The following is a 17,131-nucleotide window of genomic DNA, read 5'->3' as shown; positions in this document are numbered from 1 at the left end:
ATGGTGCAGCTGTAGAACCTTTTGAGGATCTGGGGGCCCATGCCAAATCTTTTCAGTCTCCTGAGGGGAAAAGGTTTTGTCGTGCCCTCTTCATGACTGTCTTGGTATGTTTGGACCATGATACTTCGTTGGTGATGTGGACACCAAGGAACTTGAAACTCTCAACCCGCTCCACTACAGCCCCGTCGATGTTAATGGGGGCCTGTTCGGCCCGCCTTTTCCTGTTGTCCACGATCAGCTCCTTTGTCTTGCTCACATTGAGGGAGAGGTTGTTGTCCTGGCACCACACTGCCAGTTCTCTGACCTCCTCCCTATAGGCCGTCTCATCTTTGTCGGTGATCAGCCCTACCACTGTTGTGTCGTCAGCAAACTTAATGATGGTGTTGGAGTCGTGTTTGGCCACACAGTCGTGGGTGAGCAGGGAATACAGGAGGGGACTAAGTACACACCCCCTGAGGGGCCCCAGTGTTAAGGATCAGCGTGGCAGACGTGTTGTTTTGCGCGGCAGGTGTTCCTTTTGTCCAGGTGAGAAAGGGCAGTGTGGAGTGCGATTGAGATTGCGTCATCTGTGGATCTGTTGGGGTGGTATGCGAATTGGAGTGGGTCTAGGGTGTCTGGGAGGATGCTGTTGATGTGAGCCATGACCAGCCTTTCAAAGCAATTCATGGCTACCTACGTGAGTGCCATGGTGCAGTAATCATTTAGGCAGGTTACCTTCTTCTTTGGGCACAGGGACTATGGTGGTCTGCTTGAAACATGTAGGTATTACAGGCACGGTCAGGGAGAGGTTGAAAATGTCAGTTAAGACACTTGGCAGTTGGTCCGCACATGCTCTGAGTACATGTCCTGGTAATCCGTCTGGCCCAGCGGCTTTGTGAATGTTGACCTGTTTAAAGGTTTGATCACATCAGCTATGGAGTGCGTTATCACACAGTCGTCCAGAACAGCTGGTGCTCTCGTGCATGCTTCAGTGTTGCTTGCCTCGAAGCGAGCATAAAAGGCATTTAGCTTGTCTGGTAGGCTCGTGTCACTGGGCAGCTTGTGTCTGGGTTTCCCTTTGTAGTTCATAATAGTTTTCAAGCCCTGCCACATCCGACAAGCGTCAGAGCTAGTGTAGTAGGATTCAACCTTTATCCTGTATTGACGCTTTGCTTGTTTGATGGTTTGTCTGATGGCATAGAGTTTTTTCTTATAAGCGTCCGGATTAGTGTCCTGCTCCTTGAAAGTGACAGCTCTAGCCTTTAGCTCAATGTGGATGTTGCCTGTAATCCATGGCTTCTGGTTGGGATATGTACATACAGTCACTGTGGGGACGACATCATCGATGCACTTATTGATGAAGCCGATGACTGAGGCGGTGTATTCCTCAATGCCATTGGATGAATCCCAGAACATATTCCAGTCTGTGCTAGCAAAACAGTCCTGTAGTGTAGCATCCGCGTCATCTGACCACTTCCGTACTGAACGAGTCACTGGTACTTCCTGCTTTAGTTTTTGCTTGTAAGCAGGAATCTGGAGGATAGAATTGTGGTCAGATTTGCCAAATGGAGGACGATGGAGAGCTTTGTATGTGTCTCTGTTTATGCATTTCCCCTGCTACAGACAGGAGGGTAGAGGCTGTGGAGGAAAACCTGGACTCGCTGTGAGTCGTCAGGCTAAGGAAAACCTGGACTCGCTGTGAGTCGTCAGGCTAAGGAAAACCTGGACTCGCTGTGAGTCATCAGGCTAAGGAAAACCTGGACTCACAGTGAGTCGTCAGGCTTAGGAAAACCTGGACTCGCTGTGAGTCGTCAGGCTAAGGAAAACCTGGACTCGCTGTGAGTCGTCAGGCTAAGGAAAACCTGGACTCACAGTGAGTCGTCAGGCTTAGGAAAACCTGGAGTCGCTGTGAGTCGTCAGGCTAAGGAAAACCTGGACTCACTGAAATTGTTTTAATGTTCTTTAGCAGTAGCAGATGTTCAACAAACGGTCACATTTCAGCGACAGCCTGTTTTGGACCATGAAACTGCACCGTACACACACACACACACACACATACACACACACAGAGAGAAAACCTTTGACAGCACGGTGTAAAATATTCATGTCAATTATCATATTCTTGGTATAATGCAGCTAGATGAAAACCGCTGTCACTCATACAGACTGGCACTTAGGTTAGCGTCCCAAATGGCACCCTATTCCCTACATAGTGCACTACTTTTAACCAGAGCCCTATACACCCTATTCCCTACATAGTGCACTACTTTTAACCAGAGCCCTATACACCCTATTCCCTACATAGTGCACTACTTTTAACCAGAGCCCTATACGCCCCATTCCCTACATATTGCACTACTTTTAACCAGAGCCCTATACACCCTATTCCCTACATAGTGCACTACTTTTAACCAGAGCCCTATACACCCTATTCCCTACACAGTGCACTACTTTTAACCAGAGCCCTATACACCCTATTCCCTACATAGTGCACTACTTTTAACCAGAGCCACAGGTGCTATAAAGGGTGCCATTTGAGACGCAGCTATACAGTAGTCTTATACTGCTGCTGTCACTGGGGGTCACTTGGTACGTACAGCAGAATATAAAACAGACGTCAGAAATAGGGCCATGATCAGGACCTCGGTTTAGAGACAGACGTCAGGAATAGGGCCATGAGGTTTAACGTCAAATCTGAAAGACAGATTGAGTTTTTCCTGGTGGGTTTTTTTATGTATTCAGTTATGCCCACAACTCTCTTTCCTCGAGACAGAAGCTTCTCAGTGGGTTTGTTGTGAACTTTGAACTCAGAATGACATGTAGTATTGTAGTACTGTTGATCTGAATACTTCAAAGCTTTAAAGGGCACAGCCATAGTGTGCAAGGACTTAGATGAACACACTCCCCACACACACACACACACACACACACCACACTATAAATATATTTCTAGTCACTGGGAGACTGGGATTCATGAAGAGAGGGAGTGTGATGGTGTGATTTCTGGCGCTTTCTCACCTTCTAAAGTAACTCAGGGAACTGATGATTCAACCATGTAGCCGTCGGCAACCACCGCTGATGAAGTCACTGAAACGCAGAACAAAGAGTTGCAGTCTGTTTTGGAATGGATAACCAGTAATAAACTGGTCCTTGAACATCTCTAAAACTAAGAGCATTGTATTTGGTACAAATCGTTCCTTAAATTCTAGACCTCAGCTGAATCTGGTAATGAATGGTGTGGCTGTTGAACAAGTTGAGGAAACTAAATTACTTGGCGTTACCTTAGATTGTAAACTGTCATGGTCAAAACATATAGATTCAATATGTGTAAAGATGGGTAGAGGTCTAGCCGTAATAAAGAGGTGCTCTGCTTTTTTGACACCACACTCCAGAAAGGAAGTTCTGCAGGCTCTAGTTTTATCTTATCTTGATTATTGTCCAGTCGTACGGTCCAGTGCTGCAAGGAAAGACCTAGTTAAGCTGCAGCTGGCCCAGATCAGAGTGACACATCTTTCTCTTCATTGTAATCAGAGGGCTGATATTATTACTATGCATGCCAGTGTCACGGCTGTCGAAAGGAGCGGACCAAAGTGCAGCGTGGTTGTAGTGCCACATTTGATTAAATCCGTGAAACTTTGCAAAACATAAATAACTGAATTGACAAAAACAACAAACCGTGACGCAGAGAGAAACAAACACTACTCAAAATATAATAACCCACAAAAACCCGGGAAGAAAAACCCCTACTTAAATATGATCTCCAATTAGAGACAACGAGGACCAGCTGCCTCCAATTGGAGATCATCCCAAACAAGCCAACATAGAAATACAAAAACTAGAACCTAAGAACATAGAAATAGAAAACATAGTAAAACACAAAACATCCCCTGTCACGCCCTGACCTACTCTAGCTAGCGGACTGTGGGGTTGTGAAGCTGGAGGACTGTGGGGTTAAGAAGCAAGATGACTGTGGGGTTGTGAAGCTAGCAGACTGTGGGGTTGTGAAGCTGGAGGACTGTGGGGTTGTGAAGCAAGATGACTGTGGGGTTGTGAAGCTAGCGGACTGTGGGGTTGTGAAGCTGGAGGACTGTGGGGTTGTGAAGCAAGATGACTGTGGGGTTGTGAAGCTAGCGGACTGTGGGGTTGTGAAGCTAGAGGACTGTGGGGTTGTGAAGCTAGAGGACTGTGGGGTTGTGAAGCTAGAGGACTGTGTGGTTGTGAAGCTAGCAGACTGTGGGGTTGTGAAGCTAGCGGACTGTGGGGTTGTGAAGCTAGCGGACTGTGGGGTTGTGAAGCTAGCGGACTGTGGGGTTGTGAAGCTAGCGGACTGTGGGGTTGTGAAGCTAGCGGACTGTGGGGTTGTGAAGCTAGCAGACTGTGGGGTGGTGAAGCTAGCGGACTGTGGGGTTGTGAGTTTAGGGGACTTTAGGCTTGTGAAGCTGGAGGATATGTGGGATTCTGTCTTTCACACTTTCTCCTGCTCTCACTTTTACTGTGTCACTAACTCACTCAGTCACTGTTTGGTAGTTGGTAGAATGTTTCGTCTATATGCAGGCAGCATCGCCTAGCTTCAAAGACACACACGTATGTATACACACACACATATACACACACATATACACACACACACACACACAGAGACATACACAGACACCACTGCCCCAATCTCATTATTCAGTGTAACTATATTCTGGTTGATGTCCACACCATGGCCACAACACTAAAACAATGTTATGGAACCATCAATTTACGTAATAGTCTTAAATAATCTAGGCTTCTGTAGGCCATTGTCCCCTCCCCCCTCACACACACACACACACACCCATCACATCCCCCCACAACTCCACACATCATATGACTACACACATTCCTATGAATAAACACACACACACACACACACACACACACACACACACACTCCATCCCAGTAGCAGCACTCTGGATTAGAGATTAGAGATTAGGGCAGCGGGTGGGATTAAATGTTCCTCTGATGCTACGCCCCTAACCTAGTTGACCACCCTGGTGTGTGTGTGTGTGTGTGTGTGTGTGTGTGTGTGTGTGTGTGTGTGTGTGTGTGTGTGTGTGTGTGTGTGTGTGTGTGTGTGTGTGTGTGTGTGTGTGTTTTGTAGGATTGTGGTTAACTGGGAGTCGTATAAAAACATTTTTTTTTAAACATTTTGACAGTATGCCTCCAAAAAGTAATTCATAAACCTTCTTCATGTCCATCGGTCATTTCCATATAAAGCTAAGTGTTTTTTTTTTTAGGGCTTCAGAAATGTGACTGAAAAAGTGCCTCAGGTCCTGGAAAAAATAAAATTAATTTAATTGATTGAAAGTATAAAAGGGATATGAGTGAACATACCCGTGGTCAAGGCTACGACGGCGCCAGTGAAATGACCTGACTCAGGTGTTCCTGTATAGGAAGCTCTGGAGACAGGACGTCTGGATACCGGGCAGCCAATAAACTGCCAGATGCTCATATTCAACACAACAGTTAAGGGCCTGAACAACAAAAAAAGCGGATTGTGATTTCGTTCACACTGGGCAACCGACGGTTTGCTGTATCGACAGTCCCTCGTCTATTGGTATATATCTCGGCATCCATCATTCAAGAGCAATGGACATTTAATGAACAATTGTCTCATACTGAGAACAGGAAACAGTCTGGGTTGGAGATACTCAGTACAGGAAACAGTCTGGGTTGGTTATACTCAGTACAGGAAACAGTCTGGGTTGGTTATACTCAGTACAGGAAACAGTCTGGGTTGGTTATACTCAGGAAACAGTCTGGGTTGGTTATACTCAGTACAGGAAACAGTCTGGGTTGGTTATACTCAGGAAACAGTCTGGGTTGGAGATACTCAGTACAGGAAACAGTCTGGGTTGGTTATACTCAGTACAGGAAACAGTCTGGGTTGGTTATACTCAGTACAGGAAACAGTCTGGGTTGGAGATACTCAGTACAGGAAACAGTCTGGGTTGGTTATACTCAGTACAGGAAACAGTCTGGGTTGGTTATACTCAGTACAGGAAACAGTCTGGGTTGGTTATACTCAGTACAGGAAACAGTCTGGGTTGGTTATACTCAGGAAACAGTCTGGGTTGGAGATACTCAGTACAGGAAACAGTCTGGGTTGGTTATACTCAGTACAGGAAACAGTCTGGGTTGGTTATACTCAGTACAGGAAACAGTCTGGGTTGGTTATACTCAGTACAGGAAACAGTCTGGGTTGGTTATACTCAGTACAGGAAACAGTCTGGGTTGGTTATACTCAGTACAGGAAACAGTCTGGGTTGGTTATACTCAGTACAGGAAACAGTCTGGGTTGGAGATACTCAGTACAGGAAACAGTCTGGGTTGGAGATACTCAGTACAGGAAACAGTCTGGGTTGGAGATACTCAGTACAGGAAACAGTCTGGGTTGGAGATACTCAGTACAGGAAACAGTCTGGGTTGGTGATACTCAGTACAGGAAACAGTCTGGGTTGGAGATACTCAGTACAGGAAACAGTCTGGGTTGGAGATACTCAGTACAGGAAACAGTCTGGGTTGGAGATACTCAGTACAGGAAACAGTCTGGGTTGGAGATACTCAGTACAGGAAACAGTCTGGGTTGGAGATACTCAGTACAGGAAACAGTCTGGGTTGGAGATACTCAGTACAGGAAACAGTCTGGGTTGGTTATACTCAGTACAGGAAACAGTCTGGGTTGGTGATACTCAGTACAGGAAACAGTCTGGGTTGGAGATACTCAGTACAGGAAACAGTCTGGGTTGGTGATACTCAGTACAGGAAACAGTCTGGGTTGGTGATACTCAGTACAGGAAACAGTCTGGGTTGGTGATACTCAGTACAGGAAACAGTCTGGGTTGGAGATACTCAGTACAGGAAACAGTCTGGGTTGGAGATACTCAGTACAGGAAACAGTCTGGGTTGGAGATACTCAGTACAGGAAACAGTCTGGGTTGGAGATACTCAGTACAGGAAACAGTCTGGGTTGGAGATACTCAGTACAGGAAACAGTCTGGGTTGGAGATACTCAGTACAGGAAACAGTCTGGGTTGGAGATACTCAGTACAGGAAACAGTCTGGGTTGGAGATACTCAGTACAGGAAACAGTCTGGGTTGGAGATACTCAGTACAGGAAACAGTCTGGGTTGGAGATACTCAGTACAGGAAACAGTCTGGGTTAGAGATACTCAGTACAGGAAACAGTCTGGGTTGGAGATACTCAGTACAGGAAACAGTCTGGGTTGGAAACACACAGGAAACAGTCTGGGTTGGTGATACTCAGTACAGGAAACAGTCTGGGTTGATGATACTCAGTACAGGAAACAGTCTGGGTTGGACACACACAGGAAACAGTCTGGGTTGGTGAGAGTCAGTACAGGAAACAGTCTGGGTTGGTGATACTCAGTACAAGAAACAGTCTGGGTTGCAGATACTCAGTACAGGAAACAGTCTGGGTTGGAGATACTCAGTACAGGAAACAGTCTGTGTTGGAGATACTCAGGAAACAGTCGATACAGGAGCAGCAAAATCCCTTTGAAATTAGACGTTTTGGAGAACCTTTGATGAATGTTTAATTCAGCGGTGAGACTGTTAGAGCTTGTTGAAAATGCAAGGCAACTCAGAAGAGCCTCAATTCGTCGGGGCATGGTGTCGAAAGCGTTCCACAGGGACGCTGGCCCATGTTGACTCCAATGCTTCCCACACTTGTGTCAAGTTGGCTGGATTTCCTTTGGGTGGTGGACATATCTTGATTCACACAGGAAACTGTTGAGCATGAAAAACCCAGCAGCATTGCAGTTCTTGACACAAACAGTTGCGCCTGGCACCTACTACCATACCCCGTTCAAAGACACTTAAATCTATTGTCTTGCCCATTCATCCTCTGATTGGCACACATACACAATCCATGTCTCAATTGTCTCAAAGCTTAAAAATCCTTCTTTAACCCTCCCCTTCATCTACACTGATTGAAGTGGATTTATCATGTGACATCAATAAGGGATCGTATCTTTCACCTGGATTCACCTGGTCAGTCTATGTCGTGAAAAGAGCGAGGTGTCCTTAATGTTTTGTACACTCAGTGTATACACTGTGGCTAGTTTATTAGGTACACCACCCCATTCACGAAAATGGTTATCTCCTACAGACAGTGAGTCCTATGGCCTTGGCTTACTATATAAAGCATGCAGACAGGCATCAAGGCATTCAGTTACTGGTCGATTGAACGTTAGAGTGGGAAAAACAAGTGACCTAAGCAACTAGGATCGTCGGTGCCAGGCTCGCCGGTTCTAGTATCTTAGAAATGGTCGGCCTCCTGTGCTTTTCAAAACACGACAGTGTCTAGGTTTTTTGCAACAAAAAAAATCGTTCGACAGACAAAAAACATCCAGTCAGCGGGCAGTCCTGTGGGCGAAAACAGCTTGTTGATGAGTGGTCGAAGGAGAATGGCAAGAATCGTGGAAGCTAACAGGAAGGCCATAAACAGGCAAATAACGACGCAGTACAACATTTGTGTGAGGAACGGCATCTCCGAATACACAACTCGTTCGTCCTTGCCGCGGATTGGCTATTGCAGCAAACGGCCACACTGGGTTCCACTCCGATCAGCTAAAAACAAGAAGAAGGGCAATTGAAGAGTGGAGGGGGGGGGGGGGGGGGAAATCACCTGGTCTGACGAATCTGGATTATTGCAACTCGCTGTTGGCTGGGCTCCCTGCCTGTGCCATTAAACCCCTACAACTCATCCAGAACGCCGCAGCCCGTCTGGTGTTCAACCTTCCCAAGTTCTCTCACGTCACCCCGCTCCTCCGCTCTCTCCACTGGCTTCCAGTCGAAGCTCGCATCCGCTACAAGACCATGGTGCTTGCCTACGGAGCTGTGAGGGGAACGGCACCTCCGTACCTTCAGGCTCTGATCAGGCCCTACACCCAAACAAGGGCACTCCGTTCATCCACCTCTGGCCTGCTCGCCTCCCTACCTCTGAGGAAGCACAGTTCCCGCTCAGCCCAGTCAAAACTGTTCGCTGCTCTGGCACCCCAATGGTGGAACAAGCTCCCTCACGACGCCAGGACAGCGGAGTCAATCACCACCTTCCGGAGACACCTGAAACCCCACCTCTTCAAGGAATACCTGGGATAGGATAAAGTAATCCTTCTAACCCCCCCTTAAAAGATTTAGATGCACTATTGTAAAATGGTTGTTCCACTGGATATTATAAGGTGAATGCACCAATTTGTAAGTCGCTCTGGATAAGAGCGTCTGCTAAATGACTTAAATGTAAATGTAAATGTAAATGCATGGACTGATTTTTGAATGACTACCTCATCTATGTAACCCACACATACCAATCCTGTAAGGTTCCTCAGTCAAGCAGTGAATTTCAAACACAGATTCAACCACAAAGACCAGGGAGGTTTTCCAATGCCTCACAAATAAGGACATTGAATTGAATGGCTGTGATAGGAGAAAACTGAGGTTTTATCAACAACATTGGAGTTACTCCACATTAACTAATTAACAGAGTGAAGAGAACATGCATCCTGTGTGCAACAAGGCACTACAGTAATACTGCAACAAATGTGGCAAAGCAAATAACTTTTTGTGCTAAATACAACATGTTATGTTTGGGGCAAATCCAATACAACACATTATTTAGTACCACTCTCCATATTTTCAAACATAGAGGTAGCTGCATCATGTTATGGGTATGCTTGTAATCGTTAAGGACTGGTGAGTTTTTCAGGATAAAAAAAAGAAACAGAATGGAGCTAAGCAGAGGGAAAATACTAGAGGAAAACCTGGTTCAGTCTGCTTTACACCAGACACTGGGAGGTTAATTCACCTTTCAGCAGGACAATAACCTACAACACAAGGCCAAATCTACGTGGCAAGAAAAAGTATGTGAGCCCTTTGGAATTACCTGGATTTCTACATAAATTGGTCATACAATTTGATCAGACTTTCATCTAAGTCACAACAATAGACACACACAGTCAGCTTAAACTAATATCAAATTTCAAATCAATCTAATTTATTTATATAGCCCTTCGTACATCAGCTGATATCTCAAAGTGCTGTACAGAAACCCAGCCTAAAACCCCAAACAGCAAGTAATGCATGTGAAAGAAGCACGGTGGCTAGGAAAAACTCCCTAGGAAAAACTCCCTAGAAAGGACAAAACCTAGGAAGAAACCTAGAGAGGAACCAGGCTATGAGGGGTGGCCAGTCCTCTTCTGGCTGTGCCGGGTGGATATTATAACAGAACATGGTCAAGATGTTAAAATGTTCATAAATGACCAGCATGGTCAAATAATAATAATCATAGTAGTTGTCGAGTGTGCAACAAGTCAGCAACTCCAGAGTAAGTGTCAGTTGGCTTTTTCATAGCCGATCTTTGAGAGTATCTCTACCGCTCCTGCTGTCTCTAGAGAGTTGAGAACAGCAGGTCGGGGACAGGTAGCACGTCCGGTGAACAGGTCAGGGTTCCATAGCCGCAGGCAGAACAGTGGAATAACACACAAATTATTGTATTTTTCTTGTCTATATTGAATACATAATTTAAAAATTCACAGTGTAGGTTGGAAAAAGTATGTGAACCCCCTAGGCTAATGACTTCTCCAAAAGCTTATTGGAATCAGGAGTCAGCTAACCTGGAGTCCAATCAATGAGATGAGATTGGAGATGGTTAGAGTTGGTTAGAGTTGCTCTGCCCTGTACAAAACAATCACAAAATTTGAGTTTGCTATTCACAAGAAGCATTGCCTGATGTGAACCATGCCTCAAACAAAAGAGATCTCAGAAGACATAAGATTTAGAATTGTTGACTTGCAAAAAGCTGGAAAGGGTTACAAAAGTATCTCTAAAAGCCTTGATGTTCATCAGTCCACTGTAAGACAAATTGTCTATAAATTGAGAAAGTTCAGCACTGCTGCTACTGTCCCAAGGAGTGGTCGTCCTGCAAAGATGACTGCAAGAGCACAGCGCAGAATGCTCAATGAGGTTAAGAAGAATCCTAGAGTGTCAGCTAAAGACTTACAGAAATCTCTGGAACATGCCATGATCTTATCCCGGTATAGGGATTTATTGTCAAGAGACCATTGCGGGAAATTCAAAATTCAAAACTGCAAGAATCTAATAATTTCAATTTCTCAAACAATCAACTATTTCTCACAATTTGAAAGATAAACATCTCCTAAATCCAACCACATTGTCCGATTTCAAAGAGGCTTTACGGCGAAAGCATAAAGTTAGGTTATGTTAGGAGAGTACATTGAAAATAGCTGTGTGTAATGTTTTGTCAATTCAAAGACAGGCGTCACCAAAAGCGGATAACCAGCTAGAATTATGCACTAACCTTTGACAATCTTCCTCAGATGACACTCCTAAGACATTATGTTATACAATACATGCATTTTTTGTTCCATCAAGTTCATATTTATATCCAAAAACAGCATTTTACAGTAGCGGTGAAATTCCGATTTTTTTTTCTCTCTCAAATGCTTCCGGTGAACAACGTCACAAATTACAAAATTACTATTCGATAACATTGGTAAATTATAATATTGTCATTCTAATATTCATAGTTTAACATTTCGTAAATGCTACTGCATTGCCAGATTTCAAAATAACTTTACTGGGAAATCACAATTTGCAATAAACCGGTTGCTGTGCTAAGAACAATAGGCTAGGCTATACAGGTTAGCACCATCTTGTAACCATGTAATATCAAAATTACTATTGTCAATATTCCCTTACCTTTGATTATCTTCATCCATTGGCACTTCCAGGAATCCCATGTTCACAACAAATGTGGTTTCTTTCAACAAAGTTCATAATTGATGTCCCAATAACTCCAAGTTGTTAGCGCTTCGGTAGGCTACTAAAAAGTAGCGCGGGGGGGGGGGGAGTCACGGCGAAAAGTAAAAAAAAGAATCTATTTACGTTCGTTCAAACATGTCAAACGTTGTTTAGCATCAATCTTTAGAGCCATTTTTAACGTGAAACATCAGTAATGTTTCAACCCGACCTCTCCTGTGTCTTGAAAAACGTCTTTGAAAAATGTATCGCATCACATGATCGCGCAGGTGCAGCAAATAATGAAGTGACGACATCCCAGGGAGGTCAACTTCCCTTCCTTGTCATCCGGTCTCTGTTGATCATAGACGCTTCAAACAACTTTATAAAGATCGTTGACATCTAGTGGAAGCCGTAGGAAGTGCGAAATGAATCCTTTCTCACTGTGGTATCTAATAACAATGACTAAAAAAAAGTAGTACAGCCACAAAATTATTTTTTTTTCTCAGGTTTTTGCCTGCCATATGAGTTTTGTTATACTTACAGACACCATTCAAACAGTTTTAGAAAATTCAGAGTGTTTTCTATCCAAATCTGGTAATAATATGCATATCCTAGCTTCTGAGTTGGTGTAGGAGGCAGTTAAAAATGGGCACATATTTTTTTCAAAATTCTCAATACTGCCCCCTAGCCCCAACAGGTTAAGAAGAATCCTAGAGTGTCAGCTAAAGACTTACAGAAATCTCTGGAACATGCCAACATCTCTGTTGACGAGTCTACAATACGTAAAACACGAAACAATAATGGTGTTCATGGGAGGACACCACGGAAGAAGCCACTGCTGTCCAAAAAAAAACATTACTGCACGTCTGAAGTTTGCAAAAGAGCACCTGGATGTTCCACAGCGCTACTGGCAAAATATTCTGTGGACAGATGAAACTACAGTTGAGTTGTTTGGAAGGAACACACAACACTATGTGTGGAGGAAAAAAAGGCACAGCACACCAACATCAAAACCTCATCCCAACTGTAAAATATAGTGGAGGGAGCATCATGGTTTGGGGCTGCTTTGCTGCCTCAGGGCCTGGACAGATTGCTATCATCGACGGAAAAATGAATTCCCTAGTTTATCAAGACTTTTTGCAGGAGAATATAAGGCTATCTGTCTGCCAATTGAAGGTCAACAGAAGTTGGGTGACGCAACAGGACAACGACCCAAAACACAGAAGTAAATCAACAACAGAATGGCTTCAACAGATGAAAATACGCCTTCTGGAGTGGCCCAGTCAGAGTCCTTACCTCAACCCGATTGAGATGCTGTGGCCTGACCTCAAGAGAGCAGTTCACACCAGACATCCCAAGAATATTGCTGAACTGAAACAGTTTTGTAAAGAGGAATGGTCCAAAATCCCTCCTGACCGTTGTGCAGGTCTGATCCACAACTACAGAAAGCGTTTTGTTGAGGTTATCGCTGCCAAAGGAGGGTCAACCAGTTATTAAATCCAAGGGTTCACATACTTCTCCCACCCTGCACTGTGAATGTTTACACGGTGTGTTCAATACAGACATGGAAACGTTGTTTGTGTGTTATTAGTTTAAGCAGTCTGTGTTTGTCTAATGTTGTGACTTAGATGAAGATCAGATCAAATTGTATGACCAATTTAAGCAGAAATCCAGGTAATTCCAAAGGGTTCACATACTTTTTCTTGCCACAGTACACTGAAGTTGCTTACCAAGAAGACAGTGAATGTTACTGCATAGCGGAGTTACAGTTTTGACTTAAATCCATTTGAAAATCTATGGCAAGACCTGAAAAATGTTTGTCTAACAATAATTAACAATCAATATGACAGAGCTTGAAGAATTGTGAAAAGAATAATGAGTAAATGTTGCACAATCCAGGTGTGTAAAGCTGTTAGAGAATTACCCAGAAAGACTCACAGCTGTAATCGCTGCCAAAGGTGATTGTAACATGTATTGACTCAGGGGTGTGAATATTTATTGAATAATAGTGTTGTTTTTTTTATGTTCAAATTTTTCTTTTGACATTAACCGTATTTTGTGTAGATCAATGACCCCAAAAAAATGACAATTCAATCCATTTTAATCCCACAACAGAATGTGAAACAGTTTCTGTAGATCCTGTAACTGTTTTTCATTCCAAGAACAGATGGATATTCATCTGCTTAGGCATTAATCATGCAAAAAAAAACATTTTGTATTTTTTTTGGCATAGCTTCAGTAAGATTCAAACCTATGATCTTCTGTTCTCTATCCATGGAATTAGATTACTGCACCAACAGGATGGAGCTGGCACGCCATGTTTTTATAACTCATACCAAAGCTGTTCATTTTAGTCTATTCAAACAGACCTCGTTTTAAAAGAAACAAGCACTTATTAAGATCAGGTGTAGTGTCTTCCTACCACAGAAAGAAACATGGTTCTCAGAACGTTATGCGCTAGCTGGGTATCCTTGCACCATTTTACAGAATGTAGTGTGAAAGGTTGTATGCAAAATAACAGTAGGACAACCACGCTCTAAGAAACATATGGTTCTCAGAACGTTATGCGCTAGCTGGGTATCCTTGCACCATTTTACAGAATGTAGTGTGAAAGGTTGTATGCAAAATAACAGTAGGACAACCACGCTCTAAGAAACATATGGTTCTCAGAACGTTATGTGCTAGCTGGGGTGTCACTGACTGACTGTAGTGGGAGAAAAGTTATGAGACTAGTGTGATGATCCCAAGATGGTGGGTCCATAGGATTAGTATGGAATTACAACTCGAGTTATGAGACCAGGGACTTAGTGAAGGGATCCCAAGATGGTGGGTCCATAGAATTAGTATGGAATTACAACTCGAGTTATGACATATAATATAATCACAGCTGGTTCCTTTTCATTCTGAAGACTTCAAACTCCTGGACGGAGAGATTGGTTGGGTTTGGGTCACTAACTACTGCTGGCTCGTGAATAGTGTGCACAACAAACACTACAGAAAGGAAATTATTCACTATAAAGTGCATTTCTATCAGAAACTTTGTCTGAACTTTTTACTTTACTTGTCTGTTTTAAAGGAGTTGATTGACGCTGTAATGCTGGTTTCTTATTGGTAGATGTGTTGATGGATGCTGTAATGCTGGTTTCTTATTGGTAGATGTGTTGATTGACGTTGTAATGCTGGTTTCTTATTGGTAGATGTGTTGATGGATGCTGTAATGCTGGTTTCTTATTGGTAGATGTATTGATTGACGCTGTAATGCTGGTTTCTTATTGGTAGATGTGTTCAATTGAAGCTGTAATACTACTCTGTGATAGGTTAATGGATTGACTGAGTGTAAATCTTGTCTCTGATAGGTGGATGCCGTCATGCCATTTGGGTGCCTTGCCCTGCGGGATGGGCGGAACTTAGACAACATCTATGATGTCACCGATAAGTATGAGATGGGACAAGTCCTTAAAGCGTAAGCGTCATTTACATATATAATCAGTAAAGACCATAGTCATTACTGCTATACCTTCATATGATCAGTAAAGACCATAGTCATTACTGCTATTCCTTCATATGATCAGTAAAGACCATAGTCATCACTGCTATACCTTCATATGATCAGTAAAGACCATAGTCATTACTGCTATTCCTTCATATGATCAATAAAGACCATAGTCATTACTGCTATTCCTTCATATGATCAGTAAAGACCATAGTCATTACTGCTATTCCTTCATATGATCAGTAAAGACCATAGTCATTACTGCTATACCTTCATATGATCAGTAAAGACCATGGACTGCTATTCCTTCATATGATCAGTAAAGACCATGGACTGCTATGCCTTTTAATGTTATACGTTGCTGATCCCTATGGGCCCTGGTCAAAAGTAGTGCATTACATTTGGGACGCAGCCTTAATGTAATGAAATCCTCCCTATATGCAGCTGTTCCACAAACAGTTTTTAATTTCATTCAGTTTCCCACGTCCTCCCCGTCTCCTCTTCCCTTCTCCCTGCTCTCCCCCTTTCCTCTTCCCTTCTCCCTGCTATCCCCCTCTCCTCTTCTCTTCTCCCTGCTCTCCCCCTCCCTTCTCCCTGCTCTCCCCCTTTCCTCTTCCCTTCTCCCTGCTCTCCCCCTCTCCTCTTCTATTCTCCCTGCTCTCCCCTTCTCCCTGCTCTCCACCTCTCCTCTTCTCTTCTCCCTGCTCTCCCCCTCTCCTCTTCTCTTCTCCCTGCTCTCCCCCTCCCTTCTCCCTGCTCTCCCCCTTTCCTCTTCCCTTCTCCCTGCTCTCCCCCTCTCCTCTTCCCTTCTCCCTGCTCTCCCCCTCTCCTCTTCCCTTCTCCCTGCTCTCCCCCTCTCCTCTTCCCTTCTCCCTGCTCTCCCCCTCTCATCTCTTCCCTTCTCCCTGCTGTCCCCCTCTCCTCCTCCCTTCTCCCTGCTCTCCCCCTCTCCTCTTCTCTTCTCCCTGCTCTCCCCCTCTCCTCTTCCCTTCTCCCTGCTCTCCCCCTCTCCTCTTCCCTTCTCCCTGCTCTCCCCCTCTCATCTCTTCCCTTCTCCCTGCTCGCCCCCTCTCCTCTTCTCTTCTCCCTGCTCTCCCCCTCCCTTCTCCCTGCTTTCCCCCTCTCTTCTTCTCTTCTCCCTGCTCGCCCCCTCTCCTCTTCTCTTCTCCCTGCTCTCCCCCTCCCTTCTCCCTGCTTTCCCCCTCTCATCTCTTCCCTTCTCCCTGCTGTCCCCGTCTCCTCTTCTCTTCTCCCTGCTCTCCCCCTCCCTTCTCCCTGCTCTCCCCCTCCTCTTCCCTTCTCCCTGCTCTCCCCCTCTCCTCTTCCCTTCTCCCTGCTCTCCCCCTCTCCTCTTCCCTTCTCCCTGCTCTCCCCCTCTCCTCTCCCCCTCTCCTCTTCCCTTCTCCTTCTCTCCTCCTCTGCACTGCAGCTCCAGGCTCCGCTTCTTTAAACTAAAGCAGTGAAAATCTGATGCCTCCTGCACTCCACGAGTTATGACCAACACACACACACCATATGGCAACACCACCATCTGGACTTAGAGCGCTATGCCCCTGTTTTATATAACACACACACACACACACACACACACACACACACACACACACACACACACACACACACACACACACACACACACTGCAAACATCCCATATTGTGTCATTATCCAAACTATTTCATAAACTAAAAACAAAGTAAAAACTATTATTATGAATAATTTATGAATACTGTAGTTACAAACATACAGTGAGATTAACTCACAATGCTTTATAGTGGAGGTAGTCCATGTTTTATGGTGGGGTAGACCATGTTTTATTGACCGTGTTTTATAGTGGAGGTAGACCATGTTT

The 17,131-nt window shown here is 44.4% G+C and overlaps 1 protein-coding gene across 1 annotated transcript in view; it reads left to right on the top strand.

Moving 5' to 3' along the window:
* LOC106572974 (uncharacterized) overlaps window positions 1-17,131 on the top strand; it is a 127,059-nt gene that overhangs the window by 23,910 nt on the left and 86,018 nt on the right. The window contains 1 exon segment of the mRNA XM_045696564.2: window positions 15,145-15,251. Within this exon segment, the coding sequence (XP_045552520.2) occupies window positions 15,157-15,251 (95 nt within the window). The 5' untranslated portion in view covers window positions 15,145-15,156.

Source organism: Salmo salar, chromosome 15, assembly GCF_965601325.2.
Source record: "Salmo salar chromosome 15, fSalSal1, whole genome shotgun sequence".
NCBI lineage: Eukaryota > Metazoa > Chordata > Actinopteri > Salmoniformes > Salmonidae > Salmo > Salmo salar.
Note: the sequence above shows the minus strand (reverse complement) of the source record. Positions and strands in the feature narration are given on the sequence as shown.